This window comes from Coffea arabica, chromosome 2c, assembly GCF_036785885.1.
Source record: "Coffea arabica cultivar ET-39 chromosome 2c, Coffea Arabica ET-39 HiFi, whole genome shotgun sequence".
Classification (NCBI taxonomy): domain Eukaryota; kingdom Viridiplantae; phylum Streptophyta; class Magnoliopsida; order Gentianales; family Rubiaceae; genus Coffea; species Coffea arabica.
This window is the reverse complement of record NC_092312.1, coordinates 68,623,815-68,644,571: the sequence shown is the minus strand read 5'-3', so window position 1 is coordinate 68,644,571 and position 20,757 is coordinate 68,623,815. Positions and strand designations below refer to the sequence as shown.

Genomic DNA, 20,757 nt, shown 5'->3' with positions numbered 1-20,757 from the left:
TCAAGTAATCTGGTCTCAAATCAATCTGAATTAGGAGCGGAGATTCACTGAGAGAAGGACGAATACTACAATGGAGACTTAATTGTGCGTGGCCACTACCTTGAATTTCATGGCTGCAAAAACTATGGGGTAATAATATTTTCAGGTAAATATTTCAATTATGGAAATTTAATGAATTTCCAAGAACTAAACTACAAATTAATTGTGAATGCAAAAACCTGGAGCTTGTAATTTTTTTGTGGAATGATCCACCCATGCCTCAAAAGATGCAGAATTTAATGGCTTAATTGTTGAGGGACCTCAGAAGTGTTGGGGGAGAAAATGCAAAATTGAAGATTGAGATCAGGAAATTGAGAACAAAAGTGAAACTATTGACATTGGCATGTGTTTTTTTTTTTTTTTTTTTTTGTTGCTGCATTTTAATTACTGGGGTGCTTGTTGGCAATGGAAAAGTTTTGGATTTGTAAAAGTTTGGAGGAGAAAGATGCTAAAATTGTATGGATTTGTAAAAGTTCTGAGGAGAAAGGTGTATCATTGTAAACTTGAATGTTGGATATGAAAGATAAGCAGCCAAGTTCATGAGCTTTTTTTGTTTTTGGTCATTGTTTTGGTAACTATAAACTTGTGAAATATCTGCTAAAAAATTGACAGAATTTTGCCTGTTTATGGACATTTTCACTTGGCACCAATTTAGCAAAGTAGCTAACACATTCACTAAACAAACTTGTAAAAGATCTCCCAAAATGTCCATAGAATTTTGCTTGTTTGTGGACACTTCCAATCAGAACCAATTCAGCAAAATAGCTAAAATATTCACGAAATATATAATGACTACATTTGCATTTGAATAACATAGTCAGAGTTACATAGAAGCTATTTAGAAGACAACCAGCAATGTGTCTATACATGCCATATCATCCAAAACTAAGTGATCCAAAATTAAGTGATCCATGCCATATCATTCAAAAACTAAGTGACCACTAGTCTAGCTGGTAAACTCTTACATGTACTAACAAAAAATGACAAGGAGATTTAACTTCATAACACCAAGTCATCCAAAACTAAATACAGTAGCAAAAAATATGATTGGCATCATAACTATTTCAAGCCCAAAACAGATTTTTACACATTTAGCAGCAGCTAAGTCACTATCTTCAACTTTATCAATTGCTGTCCGTGAAGTTATCTGGCTCATCCGATAGCCAAGAATGGGCTTTTCCCTTGCATCTAAAATCACTGAATTGAAACTTTCACATAAATTAATGAGAAGAATGTTACATATAGCTATGGTCCAGAAATATGACCTTGACCAATGGCGAAATAATCACCATTCGTGTGCCCTTTCATCATATTGCTTCAAGGTGTCCATTTCAGTTTCAAATTTATTCACATATGTCGACCTTGCACAACCGCAAAACAGGCCCTTTATTGTTTCACTGGGATGATGTTTCTTGAAGTTATCGCGTAGATGTCTTACACAATACCTATGTTCCACATTTGGAAGAATATCATGCATGGCTAAACCCAATCCCTGCCATGAATAAATGCGATCAATTAAGCAGTCATAAAATAATAGACAAACCAGCAAATATGAAAACTTTTTTAGTCTAAAATCACTACCTTTTTTCTGTCACTAATAAATGTCCATCTCACTTATCGTCATAGGATCACAAATGCATTTAGATCATAGGACAGACAATTTAATCAAAGCAGTTCATATTAATCAATCAAATCACTTTATGATTCATTTGTCTCCTACAGCTTCAGTAGCAACTACGTCTCCTCTCACAAATATACATGGCATTAAGGTGACGTGCATCAACTTTTAATTACTTGGTAATTTTCCTGCACAAATTTTTTACTTTTCGCCTTCACGGTTTGTGTTTTCCCTGCTACGGAAGAGGACATAGGTTGATGTGTAAGCACTACGCAGAGTTGTAATATATGTTGGAAATCTGGCAGATTTGGTTTTTTTTTTTTTTCAGTGTTTTAAAAATCAGGCCGTTAATTGAACGGGTAAGGTGTTCAAATCTTGGTTCAACTGATCGAACCTGTTCAGCCTCAGTTCAATGAATTTTTAAAAAATAAATTATATAAATATATGTGCATAGAATAGATACCCAATGGAATAATTTAAGATTTTTTCTAAGTCTAATTATTTTCAAAGAACTTGGACCTTCACAAATAAAATTTTTAATCTCAATTGTATCTACCAAAAAAAAATCTTAAATCCTACCCAAACAAACTACAATATTCCGAAATTAAAAGAATTCATGTCTTTAGGAATTAGTTATTGTGAGTTAAACTTTAAATCATATCTTTGGGGATTAAGCATTGCAACTTTGTTTTAAAAAAATGAAACTTGGAGCTTAGAAAAAGTCAAGTAACTAGAAAATAGAGATAAAAACTTGATAAGAGACAAAAGATGAGAAGAAAGTGAGTCAATGTGGCAATTAATAATTAGTCTTTGGAGTTAAGGAGAACCTATTATTTTCTTTTATTTTCTTTTTTTAGTTTAATAGACAAAAACAAAAAAACTATCAATTCAACGGTTCATTCCAGTTTGAACAGTTTGCACGGTTCTCACTTGTTCTTAAATCCGATCAACCCAAAGTATGAATCAAGTAAGAGCCATAGCCATGCTCGGGTTTCAAAGCAACGGTTTTTTCCAGAATGGGATGCTGGAGACTTGGTTTCAAAGTAAAGCTCTCAGTGATCCTGACCAAGTTCTGGCATATTTTGCTATTTCCAAGCTTGGTAAACCGCCTACTGATGGGAAAATGGACACAAATCCTGGAGGACTCACAGCAGCTTATAGGAAGTGGGCTTCTGCAGTTGCTGATAGATTGCTTGCAGGAGGTCTTTCATGTAAGGTAGCAAAATTAGCTTTGATTTCTATTGATTGTAAATGGTCTCTTAGCAAAAATGAATTAAATCCAAACAGCTTTCAAGGAAAAATTAGGAGACTCCAGGTATGATTGTGAATAAAAAAAAAAAAACTTTTTGTAGAAACTCACAGTAAAAAATAAAAACTTTTAAGCAATGTCTGGGTTTTATTTCGGCAAAAACTTTTATTTCAGTAATAGTTTCAAACTCACAGGAGCCTGTTATTCCGGTTTTTCTCAAAACTATGGAAAAGCCATTAATATTTTAATTAGATACAGAATGACCCAAGCCCCTTCTTTCTCCTAAAACCTAGCCCACCATTTGTCTTCCCCAATCCAACCTGCAACTTCTCCCTCTCCCCCCAGCCATACATGCAGTCATGCAGAAGAGATTAGTAATTGAGTTGTTAAAAGAAAATTTTATCAGAAGACCCATCTAATTCATAATAAAGTTCCTGATTCAATGGCCTCAATCATCACATCGTGGTTTGGCTGCCCTCAATCCCTCTACCTCATGTTGGGTACGTAGTGTCTTATTTCATCTCTTCCACCATTCAGTTTGAGGCCTGTGAATTTTACACTTTTACACTCCTTAAAAGATACCCTCTAATTCATATCCCTTAATTCAAAATATACTAAATTGTTAGAACTTGTTTTGTTTTAGCATTTCCTGCTTTCTTTCTTTTTGAAAGTCCCTTACATTTTTTTTTGGGGGGGGGGGGGGGAATTGTTTGCAGTGTTATTTCCATAGCTGAATTAATCTCAAGGTTTTGTATCAGACATTGCTTTTGTTTCTCTCCTTTGTGTTGTACTCTTCTGTCCCACCAAAGATATATAGATCAATCTCCATTTCTCAGGAGCACCATTCTTAGTTCATGACAAGAGTTTCGGCAACATGGATGCAATTATATTGATTGGGATGTGCTTCATCCCATTCATCTAAAACCACCACTGCAATAACCTTCCCTTTGGGAAGCTTTGGGTGATTGCTCAATTTCTATGAGAATCCTGAGCTACCCATCCTATTTTTCTTCTTCTTTTCTACCGATTCAATCACTCAACGATGTTTTTGCCAAGGGATAAACCAGATGAGCATAATGATTCTATTGGTAGATAGAGATAAACATAAAAGAAAATAAAATAAAAAGTAGAAGATGGCGGGCCAAGTGAGAATTATGCAAACCCAATATTTCAATAACTCTCAATTAGTACTCTTTATTTTTCTTTTGAAACACTTTGCACCTAAAATAAACCAAATATTGCGACATTGCATGTAGAACTTATATTAGGACAATTGGCATCCAAAAGTTTTTTCTTTTAAGCTTTTGCACCATTGTTATTAAACCTGCCTCGAATAGGAACCCGACAAAGGGGATGGATCAATAAGCTATTGGTTCAACTAGTAGGGTAGTAGTTGAACTAGTGAGTCATTAAAATATTAATGTTTTAAAATTAAATATAGTATTCTCTATTGTTAATGCAAGAGATATGATAAAAACATTGATTTAAAAATGTTATAGCAAATTGTTATTTAACTTTTTCATAAACTCTAAGATAATCAATTATTTTTAGAGTTAGTAAAAGTAGTAAAAATAAATTTATAGAGTAAAACATAAATATTTTGCATTCATGAATTTTACAAGTGAAACAATACATGAAACTGTGTTAGCAAAGGATGATTATAAGTATCTTAACTATAGCGTAGCTGATTAGTTTGTTAAAAAAGTTCATATGTGTCAATTACGTTTGCATTTGATTTTTGAATACATCTTATTTACAAACTTTTACATGTAAAGTTCTATTGACACTCATTTTTGTGACGTTTGTACTATATCATCTTGATATAATTTAACTGTTACACTAGAGTCCACGAAAATTTTAATAAAGAGACACAAATAACCATTGTTAATACGGTTAGACTAATATATATTATAATTATTCTGTTTGAGAAGTGATAGATCTTATCTAATATGATATATAAACATCAAAACTAGTATATGGGTACTTAATAGATGATCAATTTCAATAGATTGATCTGCTTGGAGATTATATTAAAATGCCAAAAAATTAATTTTTAAGTGACATTTGTGTGAGTGATTCTTAAATTTAAGATTACAATAATAAATGTGTTATCATAAAGATTAATATAATACTATAGGGTTAAATACCAAAAACCCCCCCTGTGGTTTGACTAATATTCATTTTACCTTTCTATAGTTTGAAAACCTACAATTTAACTCCCTATCGTTTCAACTAAAGTGAAAGTCTAACAGAAAACATCTACAATAACGGTATTTCTGTCAGACTTTCACTTTAGGTGAAATGACAGGGAGTTAAATTGTAGGTTTTCAAACCATATGGAGGTAAAGTGTACATTTAACAAATCACAGGGGGATTTTTGGTATTTTACCCATTCTCAAATGCACGAATCATTCTTCCAAGGATTTAACTTATAAAGGGGCAATTTTGATATTTTCCTTTTAGACGTTAGTTTAGATGTTTTCCGTCAAACTTTTACTTTAGTTGAAACGACGGAGAGTCAAATTATAGGTTTCCAAACTATAGGGAGATAAAGTGAACATTAGTCAAACTACGGGGGGTTTTTGGTATTTAACCCAATACTATATCAAGCTTTTCTTGCTTCATCTCAATCTGACATTACTAGGATAGATTAAATTATGCAAAGCTTAAGGACTTAGTTGATGCCAGCTAGGGAAAATTCAGTCCTTGTCTTGTATATCTTGGGAGTGTACAGTTGGAATCAGGAATTTCCATGATTAATGAGGAATTGTTTGCAAAGAATAGCGGTTGGATGACTGGATTTTTGTTAAGGTAAAGATTAGCATAAGCAACTTTTGCCTCTCTCTCTCTGTCTCTCTCTGACAGGTACTATTTACTTAAACAGTTGTATTATAATGTGTCCTAAACAAAAACATTTTATATTTGCCTTTAATGCATAAAATAATTGTCTTCTGTCGCTAATAAAGTTACAGGTTACCCTTGACACAAAAAAAAAAAAAAAAAGAAACAAGAATAAAAAAAAATGGGTCAGCTAGATGTTTGAAGAAAACTGGCCTAGTGTCAATAAGATTTTGAAGTTTTTAAAGACTGCAAATCTAGTGGGCATTTATCCAAAAGGATGTTTCCTTTAGACGATTTATAGTTTTACCTTGGAAGAAAACAGTGGGCAAAAAAAACTGAAACAAAGAAGAGAGGGATGAATAAACCTAACCTTAAATGTTCAGCAATTAAAAAATATATATACTAAGGCTTGGTTTAATAACTCAATTCATCACTTAAACTTAATGTGTTCAAATCTTAATATGTTCAGTTGCGTTTGATGATAAAAAATAGAATATCTGAATTAATTAAGTAATACTAAATTTTCTAAACAAAATTTGATTCCAAAAATAAGTGATAAGATATTCACTTATTACTTAATGTAATATATACTCGAATATATCAAATTTAGTACTTAATTGTTTAATAACTTAATGGATAGACTTGAAATGCCAATTTTCAGACTTAAGTTTTATCAAACGAACCCTATTATTTTCTTTTCACCTAGTGGAAAAATGGAAACTTTATGCTTAAAATATCTTTCTCTAAGACAAAGAAGCCAAAACACAAATTTTTCTTAATGAAAGGGGCAGGATTAAACTACTCGAAATGAATCTTTACAAGACAAATTTTGCCGAGTGTAATAAGGAAAACAACTGTGAAGAGTATTGAATACTAGTATCACATTTATCTCATTCTGCAATAAAAGTTTTTTTTTTTTTTTGGGTTTTAGCTTGCGATACAATTCGGATTGTCTTTTGTAGATTTTTATCATTTTATAGCTAAAAAGAATGAGTATGTTCTTGAAGAAATTAGATTTAGAAATTATTCAAAGTGGACATTTGATTGAGAGCTTCAATGATTGAGTGTCACCTCTTCCCATAGGACTTTAAAGTAAGTATTTATTTATTAAGTCATTTATTTTTTGGCGCTTTTTGTCTTCAAGTTGGTATTCAGAGTATGCCTATTGGATATGATTTTTTAAATATTTTCTTGAGTTTATATTGGAAATTTTATTTGCAGCTCTGTTGTGATTGTCCTGGAAAATTAATTGGAGCCTAGAAACAGTTACGAGGAAAAAAAAAGTTTAAACTTTGACATAAAAAAGATTAAAAAAAAAGCTGAGAATTGGAGTAAAAATGGAAATTAGGATCTGGTTTTGGATTAATTGCTTTAAGTGGACAAAAGGGTTCACATGATACGGTGTACATTATTATCTAGGTTCTAATTTTTTTTTCCAAAGTAATTTGTCGAAAATGGTTTGATATCATGGAAGAATTAAGGAGCCATTGGGATAGAATGGTGTAAACTTTGATTTATTTATTTATTTTTTCGAAATTTCACTTCGTTGAAGTGTCTCTTAGTTTTATGTACATTGTTTTTGTAGGTTTTTCTAGTATAGTTATGAGCTTTTTTCTTGATTCACGCTATAGTTATTAGTATTTTTTTTATGGAAGTTAGTATTCAGGATATTCTAATTGGCTATGATTTTAATTTCTTCCTTTCTTGAGTTATTTTTATCTGGGAAATTTGATTAATGGCTGTGGAAAATGATTGGAACCGAGAAAGAGAAATTGGGGGAAAAAGTGTAAACTTTGACATTAAAAGATTAAAAAAAAACCTGAGAATCAGATTGAAAATGGAATTAGGAATTAGTTTGGTTTTAACTATTTTAAGTAGAAAAATGGGTCTACATGAAATGGAGCACATTTTCATCTCTTTTTTTTTCCTCAAGTAGTTTGTCAATAATGGATCTGCTTCTTGACACTAAACTTTTCTCTACAGCATAAACAACATTTGTATACACTATAGGATCTCTGACCAGTTTGCTTTTATAACAATTATTTGATAATTGCAAATATATATATATATATATATATATATATTTAATACTTGGTTTGGCAGAACATTCTGGCTCGAATACTTCTTACCAAACTCCGGTGTTGAAGTCCACGGATTGGGTTCTTGGGTGGAAGTATCCCACTTAGTAGCAGGGTTCCCCCTTTAGGCTAGTTATCCCACATCGGTTTTGAAAGGGGTTTGGATTGGGTAGTTAAGTCTCTGGATTGGCTCTAAGAGTTGCCGATTTTTGGAGTTCAGTCTGGGATTAGGTTTAATTAATCAACGAAAAGTCTAGTACTGGAGTTGACAAAAGACAACTAGCTCCTCGGATTGGGTTCTTGGGTGGTAGTATCCCACTTAGTAGCAGGGTTCCCCTTTAGGCTAGTTATCTCACATCGGGTCTGAGAGGGGTTTGGATTGGATAGTTAAGTCCCTGGGTTGGCTCCAAGAGTTGCCGGCTTTTGGAATTCAGTCTGGGATTAAGTGTAATTAATCAACGAAAAATCTAGTACTGGAGTTGACAAAAAACTCCGGTGTTGAAGGAAACAATGAGGACGAGGAATCCATGGCCCGGATTTTCTTTTTTTTTTCTCGTATTATTTTATCTCTTCCCTCTATAATATAATGACAAAGGTTGATGAGTTCAATGGGTTGTATAGAAATTCTCCTATAGCAACAGTGATTTAGACCCCTTCTACTACTAGACTAATAGAGTAAGAGACTTTTTTAAAAAAAAAAAAAATTTATTTGGCATCCTGCCTTGGCAGGTGAAGCTTTCTTAAAAAAATAGAGCCCAGCTCTTCTTTAAAATAAAAAAAAAAAAAAAAAAACTCTTGCCTGCTTGCTGAAATAGTTTAGGAAAACAGGAGTGTGAGAGCGTTGTCGGATATTTTTTAGACAATATTTTAAGGAATTAATCAGTGAATCCTAAATGCCTTTCAAACACCTTTTGTATACATAGGAATAGTTAATACATACTACAGATTCTTTAGTTTCCAAAACCGGATTAGGTTACCAATGGTTGCCAGTAATAATCGTTCTGAACGATGTAGTATTTTTTAAATAAGATATAATTAGATGTGAATTACTTGTAAAATTTTTCAATAGAGAATCCATGTAAATAGTAACAATATATTACATCACATGTATAAAAACTTTACATAAAATTATAAAACGTTCAAAAAATTTTATAGAATTCAATGACGGTTGATTCCCCTCTCCCTCCAAAAGCAGCTGGAATGTTTGGATTGCAATTTTTCAAAAAAAAATTATTATGTTTTACGTGGATATATTTTTAAATTTTTTTATCATATATATATATATATATATATATATATATATATATATATATATCAAATCCATTACAATAATTTTTTTATAAAAAATTTAAAAAAAAATGCAATCCAAACAAATTGATCGGCCGCCTATGTGTCCACCCTGCCCCACCACATACCGTTTGAATGTTAATTCCTCAAGCAATTGTGTCAACTCCTTTTTCAGTTGACTTAGGTAGCGTAGGATTCACTTCTTTCTTTTATGTCGAACTTCTCAGGGTAATATCTTCCAAGTTCTAAGTTCTAAGTTCTAACCCTCCTTCTCCTCTTCCTTCACCAGTGATCCAGTGTTTCTTGTATATTGAAAGAATGACGAGGAATATGGAAGATTTATGGCAGCAGGTGTTTTCCGTTGGAACTGAATGGGAAGCGATGGATGAGATTTATGGGTCCAACTGGGATTTCTCCAACTTGGAGAATGCTTTCGAGGAAGGTGGAGAATTGCTTGGCCAAAACGTTTATCTCTTTGGCTGCACGGAAACACAGGGCATAGCTGATGCTTCCCTTGTGCCCGTGGTTGTTGCTGTGGTTTCACGATTTGCTCCCTCTGATAAAATTGCAATAGTATCCGTTCAACGAGCAAATGAACAGATTTGGCCTATGAAGCGGCTGAAGATGGATTGGTATCCCTATATTCCATTGGGAAGAAGGGATGCTAAGGTGGAAGATCTCAAAAGCTGTAGGGTATTTATACTGAGGTGCAAGCAAAGAAAGGTTGGATTGAAGCAGTTGGGAATCGACAGGGCGAAGGAGTATGACTATTGCTTGCCTCATTTTTACAACCCCTTTAAGAAAGATGAGGATGATCAGCAAGAAAGTGAAGTACAAATATTGTTTTCTAGAGAATCTGAGCCTCCACTGATATGTTCGTTTGATTGGGAGCTGGATGTCCTGGACGAGTTGATAGAACAAGAAGCTTTAGCTGCTGATGAGAAGGATGCATTTAAGGATTTTGTGAAGGAGAAGGTTAGAGAAGCCAAGAAAGTCCAGCGTGAAGCAAGGGAAGCTAAGGAGAAAATGTTGCAGGAGATGGGCGACGAAACAAGAGCTGCATTTGATAGTATCAGGTTTTACAAGTTTTATCCTGTGTCGCTTCCTGGTTCCCCTGAAATAGCCAAGTCTTCATTCATAAACAGGTATTACGGGAATGCTCACAAAGTTTTGTAATTTAAGATTTGCATCAAGTATAGACTCATCATAGTTCCTATGTGAGACAGTTTGCAATTGCAGTTGCAGGTAATGAATCAGCTTTATGTATCAAACTAGAGATTTTTGTTGAATTAGATTCCTCTTATTTGTTTGTGTATGAAAATTTTCAGGGCTTATGATTCCGAAGTCTTCTTGTTGTTTTCTAAATTTGGAAGATAATAAAACATTACGGCAAACCATAAGGGCTACAGAAGACATCGGATATTAATATCCGTCTGATTGCGCAAAAAGATACAGTTCGTGGTAACAAATAGTTTAACAAAAACTCCACGCACACAGGAAGCATGCCATCAGATGAAGGCGCGTTCCCAAAAGGTAACCCTGAAAAAGAATTTCAAGACTCTTGAGTTCTGTTCCCATTGATCTACATAACAAATTTACAGATGAAGAGGCAGCACCACAGGAGCAAACCACCTTGCTATCTGAACTACAATGAGTTAGTCGCTATCTGAACTACAATGAGTTTAGTTGCTATCGGACAGGAGAATCTAGGAAATTTTTCGAGAGAATGCGACAAAGTACAGAGAAAAGTCCAATATTAATCCAGATATACTTTAACATCAATACCATTATCTATGAGTGACTGAACTACTGCTCTAATTTTCCCTTCAAACTTGTCCCTGTCTCTGGGAGTGTAAGAGGCAGTATAGACATCAGCTTCTCTCGCCCTCTCAGCCAAGATGCGGCCTATGGCTAAACATGCCGGTATATCAGATCTTGATTTGAGGACAGCTTTGATGTCTTTGGAATTTGTACCAGCAACAGCAACCTGCTTGCTTGTTACTCTATGCGTAATTGAAGCTGAAACAAAGCGTTTTGAGATGAGAACATCGAGTGTAAATGGTTCCATGTATGCAATAGTTCGTTGCTTGAATGAAATGTGCTTATTCGGATTTTTAGTCTTCTTCTCCTTTTGATATGTGTAGGGCCGGCTATTGTCATCATCGAGAAAATCTTCTACTCCAAAAAAGCTTCGCGGTGCAAAAGATATCTGTAAAATGAAATTATACAAAAGATGCAAAATACTACGTGATCAACAATGGGAAAACTTTAAAGCTGAGAAGACTGGTTGAGCCTAGGAATATTACATTACAAAGTCTCAAGGAAAGAAATATCAATCTAGAATGTGGGTATAATGTTAGCAGTGCACCCATGTTTTTGGAGAAAAGCTGCAATAATTTGGCTACTGTCTTTCACGCGCATAGAGTATGAAATTAGAATGAGATTATGATATAGCAGTGCAAGCATGCTTATGGAGGTTAGCAGTAAAAGTTTGGCTACGGTAATAAACCTCTTCTCAAATCTGCTTGGAAATAAACCTCTTCAATTAGCAAATCAAAGTGAAGAAGTTCAAAGTTTCTCTACCTTCCATTCTCATATCCCTCGTACCTTGAAAAACATAAGATGCAATACATAATGTTCTAACAGGAATTACTTTTATTTCATTTTACTCCTAATACCAATTCCAGATAACATAATAACTAGATACTGCAAATTCCCTTTTTCTGTTTCATGGAAGGGCAGACGACCTGCCCAGGTGGTGGGGGTGGACGGCCCTTCTGTTGGGCAATTCAATGGGAAAGCATGAAGCCAATGTATTGGCTATAGTCGGCAGCAAATTCTAAGGACTCATAACTTTAACAAAGTGGATTTCTTATAGGAAAATATATAGAAGTCAAATTTTTAAACTTGTGAAGTAAATAGAACTCAGTAATCGATTGGAATGACTCTAAAAGAAGTTAGATGAAATCCAGATTAAGAAGCCAACAGAAACCTAGTTCTGTAGATAAATAAATATCTCCTTCTTAGCCTAACATGACAAAGAAAAACTTGAATGATCCACCAGGCAGCAAGTAAAGAGTACAGGGGCAAAGAATGAACTTAACAATACACAAAAAAACGCATGTAATTTTCCTTTTCTCAATGAAATTGGTTCCGTTAACTTCATGAAACCAAAAGAGATTAATATACACTCTGTAATATATCAAAGGACACAAAGATTCTCACAGAAGACGAACGTACATTAGGCAAACAAATTCAGATATGCAAAAGAAACAGAAAATTAAAAATAGAGAGAAAAAAACTACAAGAGACGATCAAATGCTTACCTGCCCACTGTGGAAATGAGCTCTTTGTAAACATAATAAAGGCCTGATTTTGTCAGCCCCATGTATACTCAGTCTATGACACACTTGCTTCAGCATTATATCATAAGCCACTGTTAACCAGCAAAAAGGACAGCCATTGAGTAATCAAAACTCATCCCCTTTAACTGAACAGACATTTTGTCGAACACCTAATAGACATTCACATTGCATCCACATTTTCTAAAGATTCAGTTAACGAATTAAATTAAAATCCATCAGTCGATTCACGCATTTTCTAAGCTTCATGTTTTCATAACCAGTTCGTGAAATTTCTTAAGCTAATTTATCAGCCAAGATATACATGATTAAAGAGTGATTGTGGACGGAAAAAGTTGTTCCAAAAGGTAAAATTGCACCAAGAAAAACTTGCAAACACGTTAAGAAACAAAAAGATAGGGTACCCCTTTTCAGTATTGCGTACTTAAACAGCAATCCTGAGCTCCAGTTCACTGGCGCTCTTCAGTTTGTTTCTTCTTCTTCTTCAACAGGAGGTGAATGAGAGCTATTTTACTCTGTTTCTCCGAGCCAATAAGAGATGCAAGGCAGGCCCGTTTGAATTGATTTATAGGCCCGCCAAAGACTCGTTCTGATACTGAAAGTCATGTTCTTGGCCCAATTACAAAACTTTCAATTTTGGGGCATTTCACATGAATTTTAATACTAGAAAATAAATATTTGGAGGCAATATCGAGTATTCAGAAATAAAAAATTTTAAAAAAATTGACTAATTAGTCATTAGTTTGGGAGAATGAATGTATCTTTGAGTTAAAATCAACTTCCATACCTTCCAAAAAAAAAAAAAAAAGAGTTAAGTTTCTTGTTGTTGCACTTATTCTTCGCTTCTATCCTTGAGTTATTATATTTCCAACCATCCGGATGTTCGTGTGAAGATATGTAGAAGTGGTTTCATTGGAGATTATTAAGGATTTCTTGTATATCTATGTAAATGTGGTTTCATTGGAGATTATTTAGGATTTCTTTTATATCTAATTTTTTTTTTAATACTGTGATATGTGGAAGATAAAGATAGGTATGTTCATATCATTTTCATAAAGATTTTTTCTTATAGAAATGAGTTCGAATACATGTCATTTATGCAAAAAATAAATTTTAACTTGGAAGAAAGATTACTGGTCACATCAAACCAACTAGTATAAACAAAATCTTGATATTGTCAATACATACATACATACATATACACACATGAATATGTATATATGTATGTATGTCTATGTATATGTATATGTGTGTGTACATACATACATATGTATGTACGTATATAATCTAGTGTCTAATAGTTCTTTTTTTTTTTTTTGGTGATACTACTCTTTGAGAGCTCAAATATACGTTTTTATAAGCTAAAAGAGTTTTTATAAGTATTTTACTAAGAGTATTAAATATTCAAGTTTGAACTTGAACTTAGCGTATTAAAGTATAAAGTTGAATTCAAGCTCCAATTTGATTTTGAAGACAATTTAATTATATTTTTAATAAATAATACATTATTTAGAATAAATTTAATTATATTTATTGATTTTTAAAATATAAATAATGCTAATTTATGTATAATTAATTTTTTAGTAAAATATAATATATATATATATATGTAATAATATTAAATGTATTTATATAAACGAGCTGAGTCGAGTCGAATCTCCCGTTATTTTTATGAAGTTTGAACTTGAGCTCGAGCTCGACGAGCTCAAAATATCAAGCTCGCTCGAGCTTAAAAAATAAAAAATAATAATTATTTTATTTTTTAAAACAAAAAAAAATAATAATTATTTTATTTTTTAAAACAAATAAAATAATAATTTTTTTACAAATAATAAAATATTAGAGATATATATGTAATTTTACTATTAAAATAAAAAATATATATATAATCGAGCTCGCGAGCCAACAAACTTAATGTTTTTGAGTTCGACCTCGTATTCTAGCCGCTCGCGAACAGTCCTAATCTGAACGTCCATGTGAAGATATGTAAATGTGGTTTCATTGGAGATGATTAAGAATTTCTTGTATATCTATGCAAATGTGGTTTCATTGGAGATTATTTAGGATTTCTTTTATATCTATTTTTTTTTTTAATACTGTGATACGTGGAAGATAAAGATAGGTATGTTCATATCATTTTCATAAAGATTTTTTTTATAGAAATGAGTTCGAATGCATGTCACTTATACAAAAATTAAATTTTAACTTGGAAGAAAGATTACTGGTCACATCAAACCAACTAATATAAACAAAATCTTGATATTGCCACTACATACATACATACATATACATGCATGTATATGTATTTATATATATGTATGTATGTATGTCTATGTATATGCATGTGTGTGTACATACATACATATGTATATACGTATATAATCTAGTGTCTAATAGTTTTTTTTTTTGGTGATACTACTCTTTGAGAGTTCAAATATAGGTTGTTATAAGCTAAAAGAGTATTTTACTAAGTGACTCTTAAGTATCTATCCCCTAAACTGCTAGCTATTATCCATCTTCACCACTAATACTTAGAGTTTTAATGAATCGAATCAAGTCGAATATTTGGTGTTTATGTTATGTTTGTATATTATACGAACAGGGTTTGAATTCGACTCGAATATTAATGAATTACAAATATATTCAAATTCGATTAGTTTATTTGTATAAATATTCAAGTTTGAACTTGAACTTAGCGTATTAAACTATACAAGTTGAATTCAAGCTCCAATTTGATTTTGAAGACGATTTAATTATATTTTTAATAAATAATACATAATTTAGAATAAATTTAATTATATTTATTGATTTTTAAAATATAAATAATGCTAATTTATGTATAATTACTTTTTTAGTAAAATATAATATATATATATGTAATAATATTAAATGTATTTATATTTATATTTATATATGCGTTCACGAACTATTTAAAATAATTTGTAAACAGGTTCGTATTCGACTCGGTTATTAAATGAGACTAAAATTGTATTCGAGTTTGATTCATTTATTAAACGATCAAATTTTTTCAAACTCAAACGAGTTGTATACAAATGAGTTTGCAAATAGGTTGATTCGTTAAAAACTCTACTAATAGTTCATCCTCCGTCTATCTATCCCTTTCTTTCTATCCAAATTATTTTCTTTTCCGAGATAGATAAAGTCTAATCTCATGTACTCAATACGCAAGGTATTAATAAAGCATTATTTGCTCCAGCCTGCAGTTCCTCCAAAAAAAAAAAAAAATGCTAAGGCATGATTTCATATTGTTGCCATAGAATGGGAAAATTAACTATTAAGAAACCAATATATGAGGTAAAAACAGAATAATAATTATGGAGACCATATGATGAGATATTGATAAGTCATTCAGCATAGTCTTTTTCCACAATATATAGCAAATAATAGAAAAGCAAAATAGATGGAGAAAAAAGATCTGTGAATCAAAGAGTAAATATCAAACTCAAAGATTAATACTTGATCCATTATTATTTCCACCTTCCAAAAGAAGAAGTACGAAATCGAATTTAAACGTCAATTTTTACTTCATTTGCTTTGTCAAGGAGACAATAATGAAAACTGCCAATTGATTACAGTAGAAAAAATGACTGGGGCGTTCCGAGAATCGAACTCGGGACCTCTCGCACCCAAAGCGAGAATCATACCACTAGACCAAACGCCCGGATGTAATACGATGCTTTACTTCATTTTTTCTGTCATGAGACGCTAATGAAAATTGAAAACCGCCCATAGATTACAGGAGGGAAAAAAGACTGGGGCGTTCCGAGAATCGAACTCGGGACCTCTCGCACCCAAAGCGAGAATCATACCACTAGACCAAACGCCCAGTTGCAAGGGGAGGCTTATTCTGATTTTACTGTCTTGTATCGCTTATTGTACAAGACTTCAATCCACTATTGCACTGCGTTTGATTCCTTAGAGAACTTGTATTATAATGTAGATTCAAATCTTTCTTGGTTTTTTCAGACGAAAGCATTATTTGTTCCAATATCAAAAGCTCATTTATCAACAATTAGTTGTAATTTGAACCAAGTATTTAAAATTTTAAATCTTAAGTACTAATCATAATCATTATCGCACAAGAAAATTCAGATTATTTGGAAATAGCGAGTCACTGAATGAAAAAAATGAATTATTGAATGACAACTTTACAAACATGTTGAACGTTCTCAGTTCTCACATGCCAGATGGTTGTTTTTTATGTACAAAGCTTGTTTCTTAGACACTTTTAAGGCAAGCAAAAGGAGAATTTCCAAGCTTTGCTGCCAGTGACGGAGCTAGGATTTTTTTCTTGGGAGGCCAAAATTTTTCCTTACAAAATTATTTTAATATGTGATGTTCAAAATAATTTCCATCTATTTAAATATATGACATCTAACAACATCAAATATTAGATTTAATTATAAAGGTATGAAAAAAATTAATTCAAAAATAATTAATTCATATATATATAAAGTCTTATAATATAAATTAAAATTGTAAATAATTAGGGGATCAACTTCGTTTTACACATATATTTACATGTTATGAATTAAAATTTTCAAACCTCACGGGGCCATGGCCCCATCAGCCCACCTTGGCTCTGTCATTGTTTGTTGCGCAATTCGATCATTGCACTAATTTTAGTGTCCCATCACCACCAAGTAGAGTAAGCAATTAAACATGCGAAACACATACTTACAAAAGAATTATACATTATGGTTTCTCTTGCTTAGGCAGGGTTTTTTGAAATTTTCAGGGCAAAAAAAAAAAGTGCAGATCAGAATGCTCAACCAACAAGACCGATATCTGGATGAACCTCAGAACTTTTACAGAATGAAAGTTGAAGACTAATTCTTAGCTTTACAACGTGAGAGGTGAAAACTAATATTCATGTTAATTTGGACAAGTTAGAGTCGTGGGTTTTGATAAGCAGCACTACGCTGAATAATTCTTGGAGCAAGCTGTACATTGGTAATAATTACACCTCGAATCAGAGAATTTCCCACTGCCTCTCCAGCTCGCAGCATATACGTCTCACACAAACACCAGCACTTAATGGAAGCGAGGAAACTGCAAACAAAACAGTTCTCAGGATAGAAACTCAAGGACAAACTAAAACAAAAGAATAGATGATCGTCCTTCATATGAAAATAGACTGAAATAGGGGAATGTATCCAAGAAAAAGGCAGAATTCGGCTACAATCAGGTATGTTCAGAATCAATCTTCCCATGAGCCATGGAACCAATCTGATGGGATAATTCGATAATCAGGCCTGTCTCATTTACAGAAAAGATGAGGCTAAACATAAAGGAAAGATCGCTTAATTAATCTGTGGAGAGTGACCATACTGTGAATACTAGAGTACAATCGTTGTTGATGGCAGTAACATAATCCCTCAAATTGACAGCCTTGGATGAGCTGAAGGAAAGCCCTGAACAAAAATTGCTCTTGATGATGGAAAGACAAGAAAAGATAGAGACTTCAGAAACAGGTGAACAATTTAATAGCTTACCTATTTTAAGGGAGTTCAGTGGCAAATGCTTGTCCAAAGGGTTCGCAATCAATCTCATTAGTTTTTCACCTTTACCTCTTGCTTTGATAGTAAACTTCTGCAACAACTCGGCTGTAGTACGTGAACGGTAAAGGGGCGAACGCGCAAGGGTGAATGCTTATCTAATGTGGATGGAGACTAATAGAATCAAACTGAACGAAGAAAGAAGACTTACACATTAGAGAACAAAATTTCCCCGGTGTTGGTGGTATGTTTATATGTGGTTCGATTCTGATAAGAAGCCTTTGGTCAGTTTTAACATACACTGCTTTAACCATACCTGCCATATTAAGCCGGCTACCCAATATATCAACAAGAACCTAAAGATAGAGGAGAGATGAAAATAGAATTATGAAAATAATAAGTATGAATTAGAAGAAGAGGCATAAATTAGAAGCCTCAAGACAAGATTGCTTAGATTTTACTAAAATAGTTTTTCCAATGCTGTCAAATACAACATGCTTGACAGTTACACAAGGGCAGATGGAACAGGTATATTTAATTCATGGAATTCCCGAAGGTAATGAAGACCAAGACGTGGATATATAAGGCAGAAACTTCAGGAAATACTTGAAGATAACAGACTAGCAAAGGCTATAAAATCATCTGTAAAATTCCAAATCCAATTGTAAGTTTGTAAAGCTACATACCTCATGGATAATGTCAGGTCTATAATCATAAGGATTCATGTTTTTCTTGCGCATAAAACCAGCATGCTTAAACTGAATGAAGGGAAACTGAAACAGACAACATGAATGTCAACAACTGAACATCAACTAGACCAATCAAATAAAAGCAATAACTTTTTGCCTTAAGTTTGAGAACTTATTAAACTTCAGATTTATGTAAATTAAACAAGAAAGGTTTTGCTAACAGGTATTATCTTGATATATGTACCCTCCCAACATAAGCTGGCACCAACGAAGCCTTTTCAAGGACAGAAATGACTCCAGGTTTGGAATTCTTGATGGAAGGAGCGAATGGAATCCCAGGTATATCAGTAGAAGTTTCACTGACATTCCTGAACTCCTCATGCATCAAAGATATGGTGTTTTCTTTCCTCTCCTCAGGAGTCGCTTCGAAAACAGTTTCCATTTTTGAAACAGGATTTTCTTTAGAACAGGGTGCAAGCTTTTCAATCGAACATGGCTGCATTAATAATTTTTTCCTCTGTCTTCTTTTTGACCTCCTGGTACAATTAAGAAGTATTCTCAAGACAGCTAATAAATAGTAAAATTGTAACAAGGCATTAATTCTTTAACTAGCAACTCAAAAAAGACAGCTATATATCTCCACTTTCATCCTATTCCCCAAGAAAAGTTCAACTAAACTAGACTTTATTTTTCTGCACAAATTCCTGCAGATTGACTAAAAGACGTGTGAGCACATTCACCCCTGATCAAAAGAAAAGGTCTAAAGATCAAAAGGTTTGTTTTGACAGGGTCTAGAGTACAGACACTATTCAAGAAATTGAGAGAAAAAAGTGCAAAATTCAAGTTAAAATAAAAAGCTAATCACCATTTTCAAATCAAAATTTATGATACAAGACTTGCAAAATTGAGTTTCTTGAATCACCAAACAACCCCTCATCATGAACTGAATTTCACGGGGAAAAAAAAAATCAAGAAACCGTGAACAATATACAAACGCAAATCACAAATAAGTGTAGCCAATTTCTGCATGGGAAAGCCATGCATGGCGCCTATGCTTACTTCTAATTTAAGCTGCAAGAAGAACAACTTCACAATACCAAAGCAGCAACAGTAATCCAAATAGTAACAACAATACAACAATAATTACCAAATTAAAAAAAATGTAAATTGGTCATGATGTTTTTACACTAGAATTTATTGGCATAATAACTTGTAGTAGTAGAAGCAATATTTTAGATTGTGATTGACATCTAGAGATAGCGTGAAATTACCTTTGGCAGCGGAGCGGAAGATTCTTTAGGCCATAAGGAGGAGCAGGAGGAAACAGAAAAGCCTGACGACGATGGCTTCGTCGCTGTCGGGGAGCAATCATGTTATCCCGACAGTAAAGATGGTGATTAGTTCTTGTTAAGGGCATCCACTAAAGTATAATTCACAAGCCACGTTAGCATTTTATTTTCTTCTCTTTTATTGTACTCCCACTCACAATAGGCTACATTCTACAAGGTATAATAGCATGGATTTACAATTAAATCAAATATTTATTTTAATAATGCACAACTCATATTTCATAAATAAATAAAGTAATTTTTTTACAAATAATTTCATTATTTTTAAAAAATAATTTATTAACTTTCATTAAAAAAATAAGTAGGTGGAGGATACATGGGAATTGAATATGAAAATTTTCGTAGATTTTGGAAAGTTGATGGATGGTTGGAAGTGGATAAATTTAGGGGATATGCATTATTTTGCACATTTGGAGGAATACCAGAAAATGAGAAACTTGGGTAATTGGGAAAATTTTGGTGATTTGGATTTTGTGAGGAGGATGAATTTTCTATATTTGGAGCAATTAACATATTTGTAAAACTACTAAAATTCTCATCCATAATCACAAAATATTTAAATTTTAAAAAATTGTGCAAAGAGGTTGAGGAAAATGAGTGAGAGAGTAAGAGAAATAATAGAGTAAGATAGTAAGATATGAAAAAAAAGAGTGTGTTGTGTGTTTATATAGAAAACTAAAACATAACCTTTGGAAAAAAAATGAACGTTGCTGACTTCAACTTGCT

At 32.9% G+C, this 20,757-nt stretch overlaps 2 protein-coding genes and 2 non-coding genes across 5 annotated transcripts; 1 reads left to right on the top strand and 3 right to left on the bottom strand.

Annotated features, from left to right (window-relative positions):
• The first annotated feature begins 9,291 nt into the window (after positions 1-9,291).
• Positions 9,292-11,225, top strand: LOC113727546 (protein HEAT INTOLERANT 4-like). The gene is made up of 2 exons (XM_027251773.2): positions 9,292-10,257; positions 10,441-11,225. Exons 1-2 carry the CDS (start codon positions 9,431-9,433, stop codon positions 10,487-10,489), a joined length of 876 nt encoding a protein of 291 aa, XP_027107574.2. The 5' UTR covers positions 9,292-9,430; the 3' UTR covers positions 10,490-11,225.
• Positions 10,660-13,085, bottom strand: LOC113727547 (uncharacterized). 2 transcript variants are annotated; one of them, XM_027251774.2, is made up of 3 exons: positions 12,899-13,085; positions 12,439-12,548; positions 10,660-11,321 (listed from the first exon to the last, which is right to left on the bottom strand). In XM_027251774.2, coding segments are annotated over exons 1-3 (564 nt in total). In that variant the 5' UTR covers positions 12,900-13,085; the 3' UTR covers positions 10,660-10,868. The 2 variants fall into 2 exon arrangements, with proteins under 2 accessions (XP_027107575.1, XP_027107576.1); XM_027251775.2 differs by having other exon boundaries at positions 12,879-13,081.
• A 2,999-nt stretch (positions 13,086-16,084) lies between these two features.
• TRNAP-UGG (transfer RNA proline (anticodon UGG)) lies at positions 16,085-16,156 on the bottom strand. Its single transcript has one exon. It is a non-coding gene; the product is annotated as a tRNA-Pro (tRNA).
• Positions 16,157-16,249: 93 nt separating this feature from the next.
• TRNAP-UGG (transfer RNA proline (anticodon UGG)) lies at positions 16,250-16,321 on the bottom strand. The gene has a single exon. It is a non-coding gene; the product is annotated as a tRNA-Pro (tRNA).
• Positions 16,322-20,757: the final 4,436 nt, after the last annotated feature.